Source organism: Musca domestica, unplaced genomic scaffold (genome assembly GCF_030504385.1).
Source record: "Musca domestica strain aabys unplaced genomic scaffold, Musca_domestica.polishedcontigs.V.1.1 91, whole genome shotgun sequence".
NCBI lineage: Eukaryota > Metazoa > Arthropoda > Insecta > Diptera > Muscidae > Musca > Musca domestica.
The window spans coordinates 1,795,804-1,809,533 of NW_026712439.1; the positions used below are offsets into that span (position 1 = coordinate 1,795,804).

General features: G+C 34.5%; 1 protein-coding gene across 1 annotated transcript; it reads left to right on the forward strand.

Moving 5' to 3' along the window:
- Positions 1–1,740: 1,740 nt before the first annotated feature.
- LOC131806985 (putative mediator of RNA polymerase II transcription subunit 26) lies at positions 1,741–12,327 on the forward strand. The gene is made up of 4 exons (XM_059131972.1): positions 1,741–2,746; positions 6,179–6,798; positions 12,046–12,223; positions 12,293–12,327. Exons 1-4 carry the CDS (start codon positions 1,741–1,743, stop codon positions 12,325–12,327), a joined length of 1,839 nt encoding a protein of 612 aa, XP_058987955.1.
- The last annotated feature ends 1,403 nt before the right edge of the window (positions 12,328–13,730 follow it).

Consider the following 13,730-nt stretch of genomic DNA (forward strand, 5'->3'; position numbering starts at 1 on the left):
ATGCTTCACTTGTCTTACCCACGTTTTCAGCTTTGATGATGTTCCGGAAACTTCTATGTATCTGCTACGTTAACATCAGGTGGGTTAAGCAGTTGTAAAATTCAATCACGACAAAGGAGCCTAAATAATTGACAGATTGTCAAGTTACGTCATTTGTCATACCTGGGGACATGGTGTAATGTTGGCCTGCAACCTGTTGATGTTTTTGTGTAGACATGTATGTGTGTGTGGAAAATTGGGCCCTGCCTCAATTTGTTTGCCGGCGCTTACAAACGCCACTTGGCAGAAAAAGATGTTTTTAAAATTTTCGAAGGCACAACTAGTTGCCAGCGATTTCCAGCTCAATAAAAAGAGCTTTTTGATTTTTTAATTTTACTGAAGTTTTAAAGCCGGTTTAGGCTCTTTCTAACTTCGGAACTTTATTTTCAATTTCATCGTCCTTATATATAAAACATAACAGTACTTAATCCTAGATTTTGTTTTCTTAATATATCCTTTAAAATAACAATAACAATCCTTAAAACTACAGCTGTTAATCAGCTGATCAACTTAGCCTAGTTACAGGTGATCAATACAAGGGTAGTTCACATGCATAAATTTATCGTAATTTCATCGTCCTTATATATCGTCCTTATATAAAACATAACGGTACTTAATCCTAGATTTTGTTTTCTTAATATATCCTTTAAAATAACAATAACAATCCTTAAAACTACAGCTGTTAATCAGCTGATCAACTTAGCCTAGTTACAGGTGATCAATACAAGGGTAGTTCACATGCATAAATTTATCGTAACATTACACCCTTACACTAAAAAAATATAATTTTTGCTTTAGTAAAAATTATTTTGCATTATTCTTTTCAATATAAATTAATTAACTATAACTCCATTTTTTTAAAACATTATTGTGGTATTTCTTGAATTTACCATTTATATCTATTACAGTATTGACCCCATTGTTATAACCCAAACCAAAATGCCTTTCCAATGACTTGGCAATATATTCATATTACAATTATCGTATTCATATTACAATTATCGTACCATCTGTCATTTAGAAAAAAAAGCCACACCCTTCTTGCAAATCACACAATCGATCGTATTTCAAATCATACGATCGAATCAAAAGACCAATAAATAATCATACGATGTATCTAGAATTAAAATAAACAATTATGTATATTGCACTCATTCACAAATAAAGATTTAGTTCTATTCCAGCAGCAAACTTTAATTGACGTGTTATTTTTTAACGCGAGTTTCGCCAAAGGGAGGAAACTCACTTTAGTTTTTAAAAAATATAATACTATTAAGAATGATTATAATTGGCGCAGTCGGTAGGATTACCATGATCGTTTGGTAGTCCGTGAAACGAAATCCTACGTAAAAGGATAAGTCCTCCGGAAAGGGACAATAAACTTAGTGATTAAAGAAACATTTTAGTGAATAGTAAAAAAGAAACAAGTTAACAAAATTACGTTAAACAAGAAAACTAGGAAAAGTTAAAAGTGGACATCACATTCTAATAAGAGAGAAATAAATTTTTAAGATTAACAAATTGTTACAAATTTAAAAAAGCAAATAATTACAATATAAGAAATAATTACGAAACTTAAAAAGTGAAAGTGGTAAAACATTAGAGGAAAACTAAAAAACATTAAAAGACTTACAAATAGCCAAAAAATAGCAACGAAGTGAAATTTGGAACATTAATAAGATTATAAAAAATTGAAACAAAATGAATAACGCAAATCAACCAGCCCTTAACCCAGCGCAAAACAACATACAATTACGTACGCTAGACATCAATCCCCTTACATATATTGAAAAATTAAGGGAATTTGATGGGAAGAAGGAAGACCTCACAACATTCATAACAAATGTAGATGACATAATTCCTACATTAATGTTATACAACGAACAAGCTCAAAGAATGTGTATGAACATCGTAAAATCAAAACTAACTGGAAACGCCAGAAGAGCAATGGAGGTTCATCCCCATTTGACCCTTTGGACTGACATAAAAGCGATGCTAAATACCAACTTTGGTGGCTTTGCCACTGTGGACCAATTATATCAGGAACTGAGAGCAGCGCAGTATAAAGGAGATACTATGGATTTCTACAACCACATCCAACACAAACTAGCAATTCTTAACCAAAAATGTGGTCAGGAGAATCGATTGGATGAAGTCGATAGGAATATCCAAACTGGTCTGAAGACTTTTATAACACGTCTTCCAATCCATATGAGGACTGTATTATGCGCATTAAAACCACAAAGTATGGAGGAAGCTTTGCATGAATTGAGCTCTGCGGGATTCCTGAACAACGAAAAGAAGAAGGACAAACCACAACCAAGTCCCCAACAACAACATTGGCAACCAAAAATAATGCAGCCACATTACCAACAACAGCAACATTGGCAACCAACGATAATGCAGCCACATTACCAACAACAACAACAACATTGGCAACCAAAAATAATGCAGCCACATTACCAACAACAGCAACATTGGCAACCAAGGATAATGCAGCCACATTACCAACAACAACAACATTGGCAGCCGAGAATTGTACAACCAAATTTCCAGCAACATGGATCGCAACAACCTTACTACAAGCCTCAGCAACCACAAATCAGACAACAGCCTCCAACATCATATCAACAAAAGCATGAATCAATGGATGTTGATGCATCTCAACAATCAAAAAGGCAGACACACCACCAGGAGCAGAAATCATGTAAGAATTTAGAAGGTATTAACAATAAAATAGAGATAAGCGAAATGTATCAAGATGATTTGTATCAAGACAGTGTATATCAGGATAATAAAGAAGATCAATACAGTTCTGAATATGAGTATGGTACTAACGAAAATTTTGAAGCCAAAGCGGAAAATTTTCGGTTAGTTCCTTACAAGGAGCCACCGGACTTCCCTATATCATACTCAAAGGAAGATCAAGGAAAACAAGATTATTAATTGACACGGGTTCCACAGAAAATCTAATATGTAAAGATCATTGTCCTCCACAGTATATAAAAAATTCTCACACTCCAATATACATTAAAACTGCAGCAGGTGTCATTACGGTTGACCGCAATGCCCATTTTCCAAAAAATTCTATTAAGATTCCCCTTAATTCAGGTACAACATTTAGGGTGTATACCTTTCACAAATTCTTCGATGGAATATTAGGCAACCAAACATTACAAGAAAATTGTTCTGTAATTGATTATAGGAAAAAAGAAGTAAGTATTAACGGTCAAAAGTTCAGGATATATTTTGAAGGAGATTCTGAAGATGACGAATTTTCACTACAAACATTGCCAGAACTCCATCATATTAACATACTAGGAATTACTGAGCAGCTAAGGACAGACCACCTAAATACAGAAGAAAAATCAGAGCTCCAAAGATTAATAACTAAATATGAAAATGCCTTTTACCATCCGGGAGATGATCTGACCTTTACCAATGAGATAAAGCACAAGATAGAAACAGGAGATCATGGCCCTGTATATACGAAATCATATAGGTATCCAGCAATACATACTGAAGAGGTAGATCGACAAATGAATGAAATGCTAGAACAAGGTATAATAAAGCATAGTTCATCTCCATATAATTCTCCTATCTGGGTAGTACCCAAGAAGGAAGATAAAGTAGGAAACAAGGAATGGAGAATTGTTATAGACTATAGAAAATTGAATGCTATCACTGAAGATGATAGATATCCAATACCAGTAATTGACGACATACTAGATAAACTAGGTCGAGCTAACTATTTCACAACATTGGACTTAACAAAGGGATTTTATCAGATTGAGGTAGATCCAAAAGATAGGGAAAAAACAGCATTCTCTACAACAAATGGACATTATGAATTTATAAGAATGCCATTCGGTCTAAAGAATGCTCCGGCAACTTTTCAGCGAATGATGAACAACGTGCTCAGAGAGCATATAAACAGGATATGTGTGGTATACATGGATGATATTTTAGTATTTTCGACTTCATTACAGGAGCATATGGAAAACTTGGGAAAAGTTTTGAAAACATTAGAAGTTGCAAATCTAAAAGTATCCTTAAATAAATCAGACTTCTTGAAAAAAGAGACTGAATTTTTAGGACATGTAGTGACTAATAATGGGATAAAACCAAACCCGAATAAAATAAGATGTATTAAGGAGTTCCCCATACCAAAAGATGTTAAGGAAATACAAAGTTTTCTGGGATTAACGGGTTATTACAGAAAGTTTATCCCAAGTTATGCAAAAATTGCAAAACCCTTGACCATGAGACTTAAAAAAGATGCAATAATTAATACTGAAGATGCTGACTATGTACAAGCATTTAAGAAGTTACAACAGATTCTGATGTCCGATATGGTACTTCAATACCCGGATTTTGAAAAGAGTTTTACTCTGACTACCGATGCTAGTAATTATGCATTAGGAGCCGTCCTGTCACAAAGCAATGGACCAATAGCGTTTGCTTCACGCACTTTAAACCGTCATGAGATTAATTATTCCACAGTTGAAAAAGAATTACTTGCAATTGTTTGGGCAGTTAAGCAATTCAGACATTATCTTTACGGTAGGAAATTCGAACTAAGAACCGATCATAAACCCCTTATATGGCTGGCAAATCTTAAGGACCCTAATTCCAAACTAATCCGTTGGAAAATAAGGTTAAATGAATACGAATTTGACATCAAACATGTAGAAGGAAAGGATAATAAAGTAGCTGATGCTCTCTCAAGAATTAGAGAAGTTAATGCAATCACAGCTAAAAGAAAACATAAATGTGAGATATGTAATAAAATGTTTAGTAAGAAGAATCTGCTTAGGAAACATTTGGATGAACATTTAAAGAAAAGACCACCTTCACCTACTTCTACAATACACAGTGCTGACGAAGATGGCCATAATTTCTTTAAGATATCAGAGAAACCTCTTCAGCACTACAAGAACCAAATAAAAATTGACAATTCCAAGGACAATAAGACGACACATGAACGGATATTTGATAGGAATAGGAAAATATACGCTTATGAAACATTCGACGACGAATTAATATCACGAATATTGAATGAAGCCATGGAAAATAATCTTTCAGCATTGTATTGTGAGGATACGGAAATTTTATTGAAATTACAGGAAAAATATAAAACCACAAAAGATAATCCTTTAAATACAAAACAATTTGAAATCATATTAACAACTAAATTTCTGCAAGATGTTAGATACGAAGAACTCCTAGAAATCATAAATAGACACCACCGATTTGAAAACAATCATCCAGGAATAGATAAAACATATATTGAATTAAAAAGGAAATACTATTATCCGAATATGAAAAAGGAAATTGTTAAAATTATAAATAACTGCGTTATATGTAATTTCAAAATAGAAAGAAACCCCGTCAAATTACCATTCGAGAAAACGGAAACACCACATGGACCTTATGTTCATTACCACTTGGATATTTGGTATCTTAATAACCAAATATTTTATTTGACCATGATTGACAAATTTACAAAATATGCAGCAATGGAAGAATTATCTGACAAAACACCATTACAGGCTATAAAAGCTGTAAATAAATTGTTCCTCATCATGAAGAAACCCCAAAAGATTACTATGGATAATGACCCGACGTTTTCTAATCCAGTATTTACGGGACACCTTGAAGATAATGATATTCAGTATCACTTTACAACACCTCATAGACATACTGGTAATTCGGACATTGAACGTTTTCATAGCAGTTTAAATGAGAATATTAGAATATTAAAAATTAGGGAGGAAAATAATGATGTAGCATACAACTATGATTTACCTTTGCAGGCATTACAGGCATACAACAATAGTTTACATCTTTCTACGAAACAGAAACCCATTGACCTTCATTTTTATAACTCAGATATTCATATGGAAAAAGTTTATAATGAAATTGAAACAGCAAAGGAAAAGATGTTAAAATACAGAAATAAAGAAAGAAAGGATGAAGATATTAATCCTAAATTTGGAAGAACAGCAATCCCTCATAAGACCGAGACTAAAATAAAACAGTTGACTACACGGAAAATTAATGACAAAAAATATAAATTAGATAACCGAAATACAATACTTCATAAAGACCAGTTCATTAAAAGGAAATGTCTTTCCAGGTCTCTGGAAGTCCTTGCTGGCGATTTTCTTGATGATATCCCCAGTGGTAGCGCAGAAGCTCGAGGTAGTCGATTTGAATAAAGGCAACGGATATGCAATGATACAACTTAATGACAAAATGTTAATAGATGACTATATTAAAATTCTTCACATATTTAACACCACAAAATATATGGATTTTTTGAATGAATTGGGAGAGGAAGTTTCGCATATTAATGATTCATTTTTATCGCATGAAATCGAGCACGTACATTTACGACTTAAAAGTATTATTCCCCATCAAGCTAGAAATAGAAGAGGTTTAATTAATCTTTTTGGTACAGGATTAAAATATCTATATGGTGCAATGGATAATAATGATAGAGAAGAGATTGAAAGACAACTGCAAAATTTGGAGAAGAATGAACATAATATAATAACGCAAACTAATAATCAAATACACATAAATACACAATTTGACAATCAATTAGCTAACTTAACAAAATTATATAATGACCAAACAAAACTGTTGATTAAGAGCATGTCAAACGTTAAATCAATTAAAGATAACACAGCAAAAGCTGATAAAGTTTACCGTCTTAAATACCAAATTGATCATATGGGCAAATTATTAGATAAAGTAAGAGACCTAATCTTGGCTTCCAAATTAAATATTCTCACTCGAGATATCCTGAGTGATGAAGAAATTAGAATATATAATATAACCATAGATAAAATGAAAGAAATTAAGATGAATTTAGCCCTTTACAAAAATAATATAGTATTTGTCTTAAAAGTACCCCAATATAATCCTAAAATATTCCAAGAAGTATATATTCAACCAATACCTAATAAAGAAAAAATGCAAATTAATATTGCAGAAAAATTGTATATCACAAAAGATAATAAAATTTATTATGATGTTAATGAAACACCAAATCTAAGGGAAGTTGAGGATGATTGTATATCCAATCTGTTTAATTATAAGCTCATGAAATGTCATTATATACAAAATACTAAACCAAAAGTTGTCGAAATTGGCTTAAATATTATAATTGCTATAAATACTAATCAAATTGTTAATCATACATGTAACAAATACCCATTAAAATTATCTGGAAATCACATGCTGATCATAGAAAATTGCAAAGTAAAATTGGACAAATGGTACAATAAAGTAATGTTTCAAAACATGTTAATAATTCCAAATCCCTACAGAGACATACATATGATAAATGATTCATATGATTCTTTAGAGGAAATACAGTATCATCATATTAAAAATACCGAATTCATATCAGAAATAAAATTTGAACAGAAAGTAACTAATTACACAGTAATAGTCTTGACAGCTGTAATTATACTTATTATAGCATTGTATCTGTATGTAAAATATAGATCAAGCACAGTAAAAGTAAAAGTAACTATGCCCTTCCCCTCAGCTCCTTTGGAACACGGGAAAGAGTCTTCGTCCGGGGGTGTTATAACCCAAACCAAAATGCCTTTCCAATGACTTGGCAATATATTCATATTACAATTATCGTATTCATATTACAATTATCGTACCATCTGTCATTTAGAAAAAAAAGCCACACCCTTCTTGCAAATCACACAATCGATCGTATTTCAAATCATACGATCGAATCAAAAGACCAATAAATAATCATACGATGTATCTAGAATTAAAATAAACAATTATGTATATTGCACTCATTCACAAATAAAGATTTAGTTCTATTCCAGCAGCAAACTTTAATTGACGTGTTATTTTTTAACGCGAGTTTCGCCAAAGGGAGGAAACTCACTTTAGTTTTTAAAAAATATAATACTATTAAGAATGATTATAATTCCATCAGTACTAATGACTTTATATGGGCCTAAATACGGTGATTGATATTTTTTTCTATTCATTAATCTTAATAAAACTAAATCATCTTTATTTGCTTTTAGTGGATTAGAAGTTTCGGTTCTAGTAATTCTTTTAATTTTAGATTTTTCCAAATAATCCTTAGATTTACAGAGAGAAAACCTAAGCCTTTGCTTAATTTCATTTGAATATTCTTCAATATTGCAAAATTTCGATTCTTTTATAATTTCATCATTGGGTAAATATGGCAGTTTTCCAAAAACTAACTCATAAGGAGAATAGTTAGTATCAACATGTGGTGTGGTATTGTAGACTGGACAGTATACGTTAAAAAGATTATATATATTGTTGTCATATTTACACTGAAATCGTAATTCACCAAATCGTACAAAATCTTAAGAAGCTAACACAAAAATGAACGACTTTTAATTACGAAATTCTAACTATTTCGATACGATTTTGTGACATTCCTGGTAAACCCTATTTTGGAAGGCAATAACCTTCTGAGTTGTGGCATTCCATCCTAGGTAATGACCAGAGGAGATCAGCGTTGGCAGAGCAGATTGACTGCTCCACATTTTACAGAAGAGTGTCATAGTTCGCCAGATTTAAGCATTGTGTCACCCTGTCTGATAAATGACGTGACTTGGAAACCCGTCATTTCTCTTGGATACTCGAGATAAGACCAAAGTTCCCAGCAGAGGCAGCGGGATTAGCTAAAGCGCGTGATGATCTCCGTCGTACCAACCGTACTATATATATATATATATATATATATATATATATATATATATATATATATATATATATATATATATATATATATATATATATATATATATATATATATATGGGATATTATGATAAGCTCAATAGAAGGTGATCCAAGGAATTAAATGAAACCATTGACCGTAACAGGGGGTTCGTTGTTTTCTTCTACAACCGCCAGTTGGGCATTGATGACCACCAAACCATCGCCTGTCGCTGTAATTGGTGGGAGGTTGTTGAATGTTGCGCTGCAGTTAGCGGTGTTACGTGTCATTAGTTCCAGAGCGCATGATGTGAGTGATGATGACATACCAAATGTTGGCATAGCATCGCTGCAGTTTCTTACTGCTGAGGTGTAATTTTTACATGCAGCGAGGGTGGATTCGTGCAAGTGGAGCATGAGATGACCTTTTCCTACTGGTAATATAATAATATTCTTACATTTAAACTTAGGGATGGGATATCCTATCAGGAAATATATTACATTATTGTATTGTAAAATCTTAATTTTAGCTACGGCCATAATATCAGCTACGGAGAGGTTTGTGAAGTGCTGGTTTTTATTGTGAAATTGATTTCATTGCTATCTAAAAGGATAGGATTTAAAACTCCATTTTTTGCGAATGTGATAGAGGTTACTAAGTTATTCAATTCTGCTATTATCGCCCTGTTTCTGGCTAAGGATCATCATAAAGATTTCCTGTATGAACTTCCCTTTGTTTTTCTGTCTTTAAAATTTTGTTTACTGTATTGGTGAGGCTATTAATTTCTTTCTGCACTTCGGTTTTCATAGTAAACTGTCTCTCCTGTGAGTTGAATAGTTGGTCAATTGTGTTGGTCAGTTTATCGAAGTCATCATGATCAGGTCTCCCAGTGATATATTTCAGGACAGTTCCTAATGCATTCAGGCTTCTCACTTGTCTGTGGTGAATATTTACCGTCTGTATCAGTCTACTTATTAAAAGTTATAAGTTTGGGGAAAGTAGTTTTTAGCATTAGCTGTTTCGTCTCTTAGCAATTCGTATAAAGTTAGGTTAGTAACATGTTTTATGTGTCCAAAGTTTTCCCAAATTACGAGATCCCCGCCGGTTATCGGAATGTATCTCGCATTAGAGTAGTCCATTAAACGTCCATTTGATGCCGACACTAAAATGGCTATGGCCAATCTTAAGGCAATCCTAAAAAATTTAAACAATATTTCCTTTAACTCACTACCAATATAATATTTCTTCTTTCTTTACATTATAGTGAAAGGGACTTTACCGAAGATTGTCCTTATGGACCTCTCTCCCTCTTATCAGAACTGTTGTCCCTAGATCTTGTTTGGCTTCTTCTTTACTATAAATGGGAGTTAGTTTCTTCCCTAATCTCCTATTATTCTTGACGAGAACTTTTTCCCCTACGGAAAACTCCCTGTCACGTCGATTCTTATTGTGAGTTGCTATCTCTTTATGCTGGGCGGATTTGAAACATGACACTATTTATTCATCATCCTTTGTTGAATGGAAGATGATTATGGTTTCATTCCAGTCACCCTATGTATTGATATATTATACTCAATGGTGGCTAAAAGTACCATATCTTCGATATCGTCCAGATTCTTGTCAATTTTAAGGCGTCGCGCTATTTCCATCAGTGTGTTGTGGAAGCGCTCCACCTGCCCATTTGATGTGCTGTGTAGGGGTGGGGTATTTACGATATCTATGTCAAAGTGATTTTTTACATAGCTTTAATGGTATGCGAGTTAAGTGACTTTTCATTGTCACAGTAAATGGTTTTTGTACCATTGAACATATTGAGCAACTGTAGTAACCGTGGCTTAACATCCACTATAGTCCTGGATTTTAGCGGCTGAACTATCGCAAATTTTGAAAATTTGTCGGTGCAAATCAGAAAGTACTTTGACCCAGTGGAAAATATGTCAAGGTGAAGGACTTCCCCGCAAAATGTTGGTATGGGTGTCTGGGCAATAATTTGCCTTTTTGACGATCATACTTTGAATGGGAACATACTCGGCAGTTTGCCAACAACTGCTTCGCTTTCTTTTCCATTTTTTGGAAAAATAGTCTTCCAGAATATGCTTCACATTTTCCTGAGCTGCTCGGTGTGTTTGATTATGTTCAGCTGCTATAATTTCCTGTTGTTCATTCGGACTAGATATATCGATAACTAACTTCTCCGTGTGTCTGAACTTATGTGTTGCCTAGATAACGCATCGGCGACCACATTGTCCTTTCCGTTGCCATCAGTAATTGTGTTTGATTTTAAATCAATAGAGGCGTGTACCTTATTCAATATGTCAAGGCCAATGACGCCGTCAAATGAAGTAAGTTCAGGTAAAATGAAAAAATCGGCAACTATACCAAAAATTTTAACTGCACATTTCTGATTGATATGGGTAACCCCGTGGATTGATTTTACTGAAAAAGAATGCTGAACTAATTTAATTCCTCTTAGTTCAGGTAGAGGTTTAATATAGCTCTTTGACGCTCCTGTATCGACAAGGAGCTTAGCTTCTCTCCCCCCAATTGACTTTGAAATTCAAGGCAGGAGTGGCTTTGTCCCCAATAAAGTAAGCTCATCATACGCAAAAGCGTAGCGCTCGTTATTTGCGTCTACTTCTTGTGACTAACGTTATAACGTTAGTTTCTTTTCTACATAGTCATAGAACTCTATCGCGTCGGCTGCACCCCGCACTTTATTTCATAGTATGGTTACTGCTTGATAGTGGCGTTCACTGCCATCATACCTCTTAAATAATTCGTAAGCGTTGTGCGCAGCCTCGTGCCAAGACACATAGGTGCCCTATTGTCCGGAAAATTCCGGAAGAGATTTTATCATATCTACAGTAAATTCACACGGCACAAGTGGGTTGATCGTAATCTTCACGAATTTTTGGACTTTCGGTTTTCCCAAGTTAAATTGGCCCTGAATCGAGGTAATTTTTCTGTCAAATTCTACTCTTTGAGCAGATAATGCTTTGCTCACCTCCGCTTTTATCAACTCACTCACTTGTTCCGCATTCATTTTTTGTTCTATATTTTCTAATTTTAGATTTTGAAACAATGTTTCTAACTCACTCAATCAATAATTTCCGTTGTTTTACTTTTTATATATTTTTCCACTAGCACTTCACTCACCTTAACATTTTTTGTATTGAATTAGTTAACTTACAATGAAATTCCAGGTAGTCCAAGTAGTGCTATTTCCAGTGATTTTCTGATTTCCAGTGTTTTTTCAACGCTATTTAAGGAAAATCGTTCCTTGGTGTCAAGTAATGTTCCTTATTTTGTCGTTCAGACCTCCGGTATATTCTCAACGCTGCCCAAGGACAAGCGTTCCTTGGTGTCAAGTAGTGTTCCTTATGTTGTCGGTCAGACCTCCGGTATATTCTCAATGCTGCCCAAGGATAATCGTTCCCTGGTGTCAAGTAGTGTTGTCTTCTTTCGTTATTGGTCACTTCGACTTCAGAACAAAAACCACACTGTTCTATTTCTAGACAAGGCACGTTCGACGAAGGGGCTTTCGTTGTAACAAACAAAACCAACTTACATGGTTATGCTTTTTCGTTCAGGCAGAAGGAAAGCATAACAAGTGGAGAAAGATGAAAATGTTTATAAGTGCGGTTGTAAGATTTGGAAGATTTTTCAAAAGAATTTTAGTTTTATTTAATTCCTTGGTTCCCCTTCTATTGAGCTAACCATCTCGTCACTTGGGTAAAAATGGGTAGAATATCCCATCTCTGGGGAGAATATCCCATCTCTGGGGAGAATATCCCAGACAAAAACAAGGGGACTGATGCGGATTTGTGGCTCTTTCCGAAACCTAGGTATTCCCTGTCTTACCCCTTGGTAAACATTTCCAGACCTCTCTTGCCTGAGCTTGGATCTAGTGATACATTGATACATTGAATGTATGGGGTAGAGGTCAAATGTGAAACAGACGATTTAGAGGAGCTTATCGTTAATATCACGCTGCTAAAACGCTGTGCCCCTCGTTATATGCCCAAAATCAATTCACTTCTGACAAGCAATAGCCGTCTGGTGTTAGGGAATTTTAACATACGTCATTAATTATGGCTTTGGTCCTAAGTAATAAACTGAGGGTCTGACCAATTTGATAGCTCCACATTTTGCACAGTAAATAAGGACACGCACGCCAGAATAAGTGGAGACTGCGACAAGTCACCACACAGACCATGTTCCCAGGTATGACAAATGACGTAACTTGATAATCTGTCAATTATTTAGGCACATTTGTCGTGAATGCATTTTACAACTGCTAGAAGTTTCCGAAACATCATCAAAGCTGAAAACGTGGCTAAGACAAGTGAAGCATTGCAACAACAGTACTAGATCGAGTAAATTGCGGGCAACGGATGATCGAATACTTTTTTATTAAACGCGTAGAAGTGACAGATCTGAAGAGGAGCGCAATTCATAGAAAACCCCCAGTAAGGCCTCTCCTAACAAAAGATGTACTACCAAAACTTACAATGGAGTATGTTGGACATGTGGTAGAAGACCTTGCCCTAAATCTCTATGCTGGTTTGAAGTAACTGCATGAACCATGAGTTGTGTCCCGCTACTGAAGCCAGAAAACGGCATTGGGTCGTCAACTATGTGTGGACGCCAGTCGTATGTGGATTTTAGAAACAAGTAGTCGAGTATCCATATAGCAGAGGGAGTTCACAAATGTCTCCGAACATTTTTGACCTCTGCCTGGGACCTCATTTTTCGTGGGGTTCACGTTCTCATCACAATCAGCATCATGATGGAAATTGAGTATGAAATTGGAAGCCAGCTACAGAATATTCTTTATCAGCTATTTTGTAAAATAATAGAATATTTATAAATTAGTCATACAAGTATAGATTATTAGTCTAGATTTTACAATTTCTAAACTCATGCTAAAATCAACATTACATAATCAAATTC

Coding starts and splice junctions, on each gene's coding strand:
- LOC131806985 (XM_059131972.1), top strand. CDS start 1,741: ATGAATAACGCAAATCAACCAGCCCTTAACCCAGCGCAAAACAACATA. Junction 2,747..6,178: donor CCACCAGGAGCAGAAATCAT/GTAAGAATTTAG, acceptor ATGTCTTTCCAG/GTCTCTGGAAGTCCTTGCTG. Junction 12,224..12,292: donor TAATCGTTCCCTGGTGTCAA/GTAGTGTTGTCT, acceptor TTCTATTTCTAG/ACAAGGCACGTTCGACGAAG.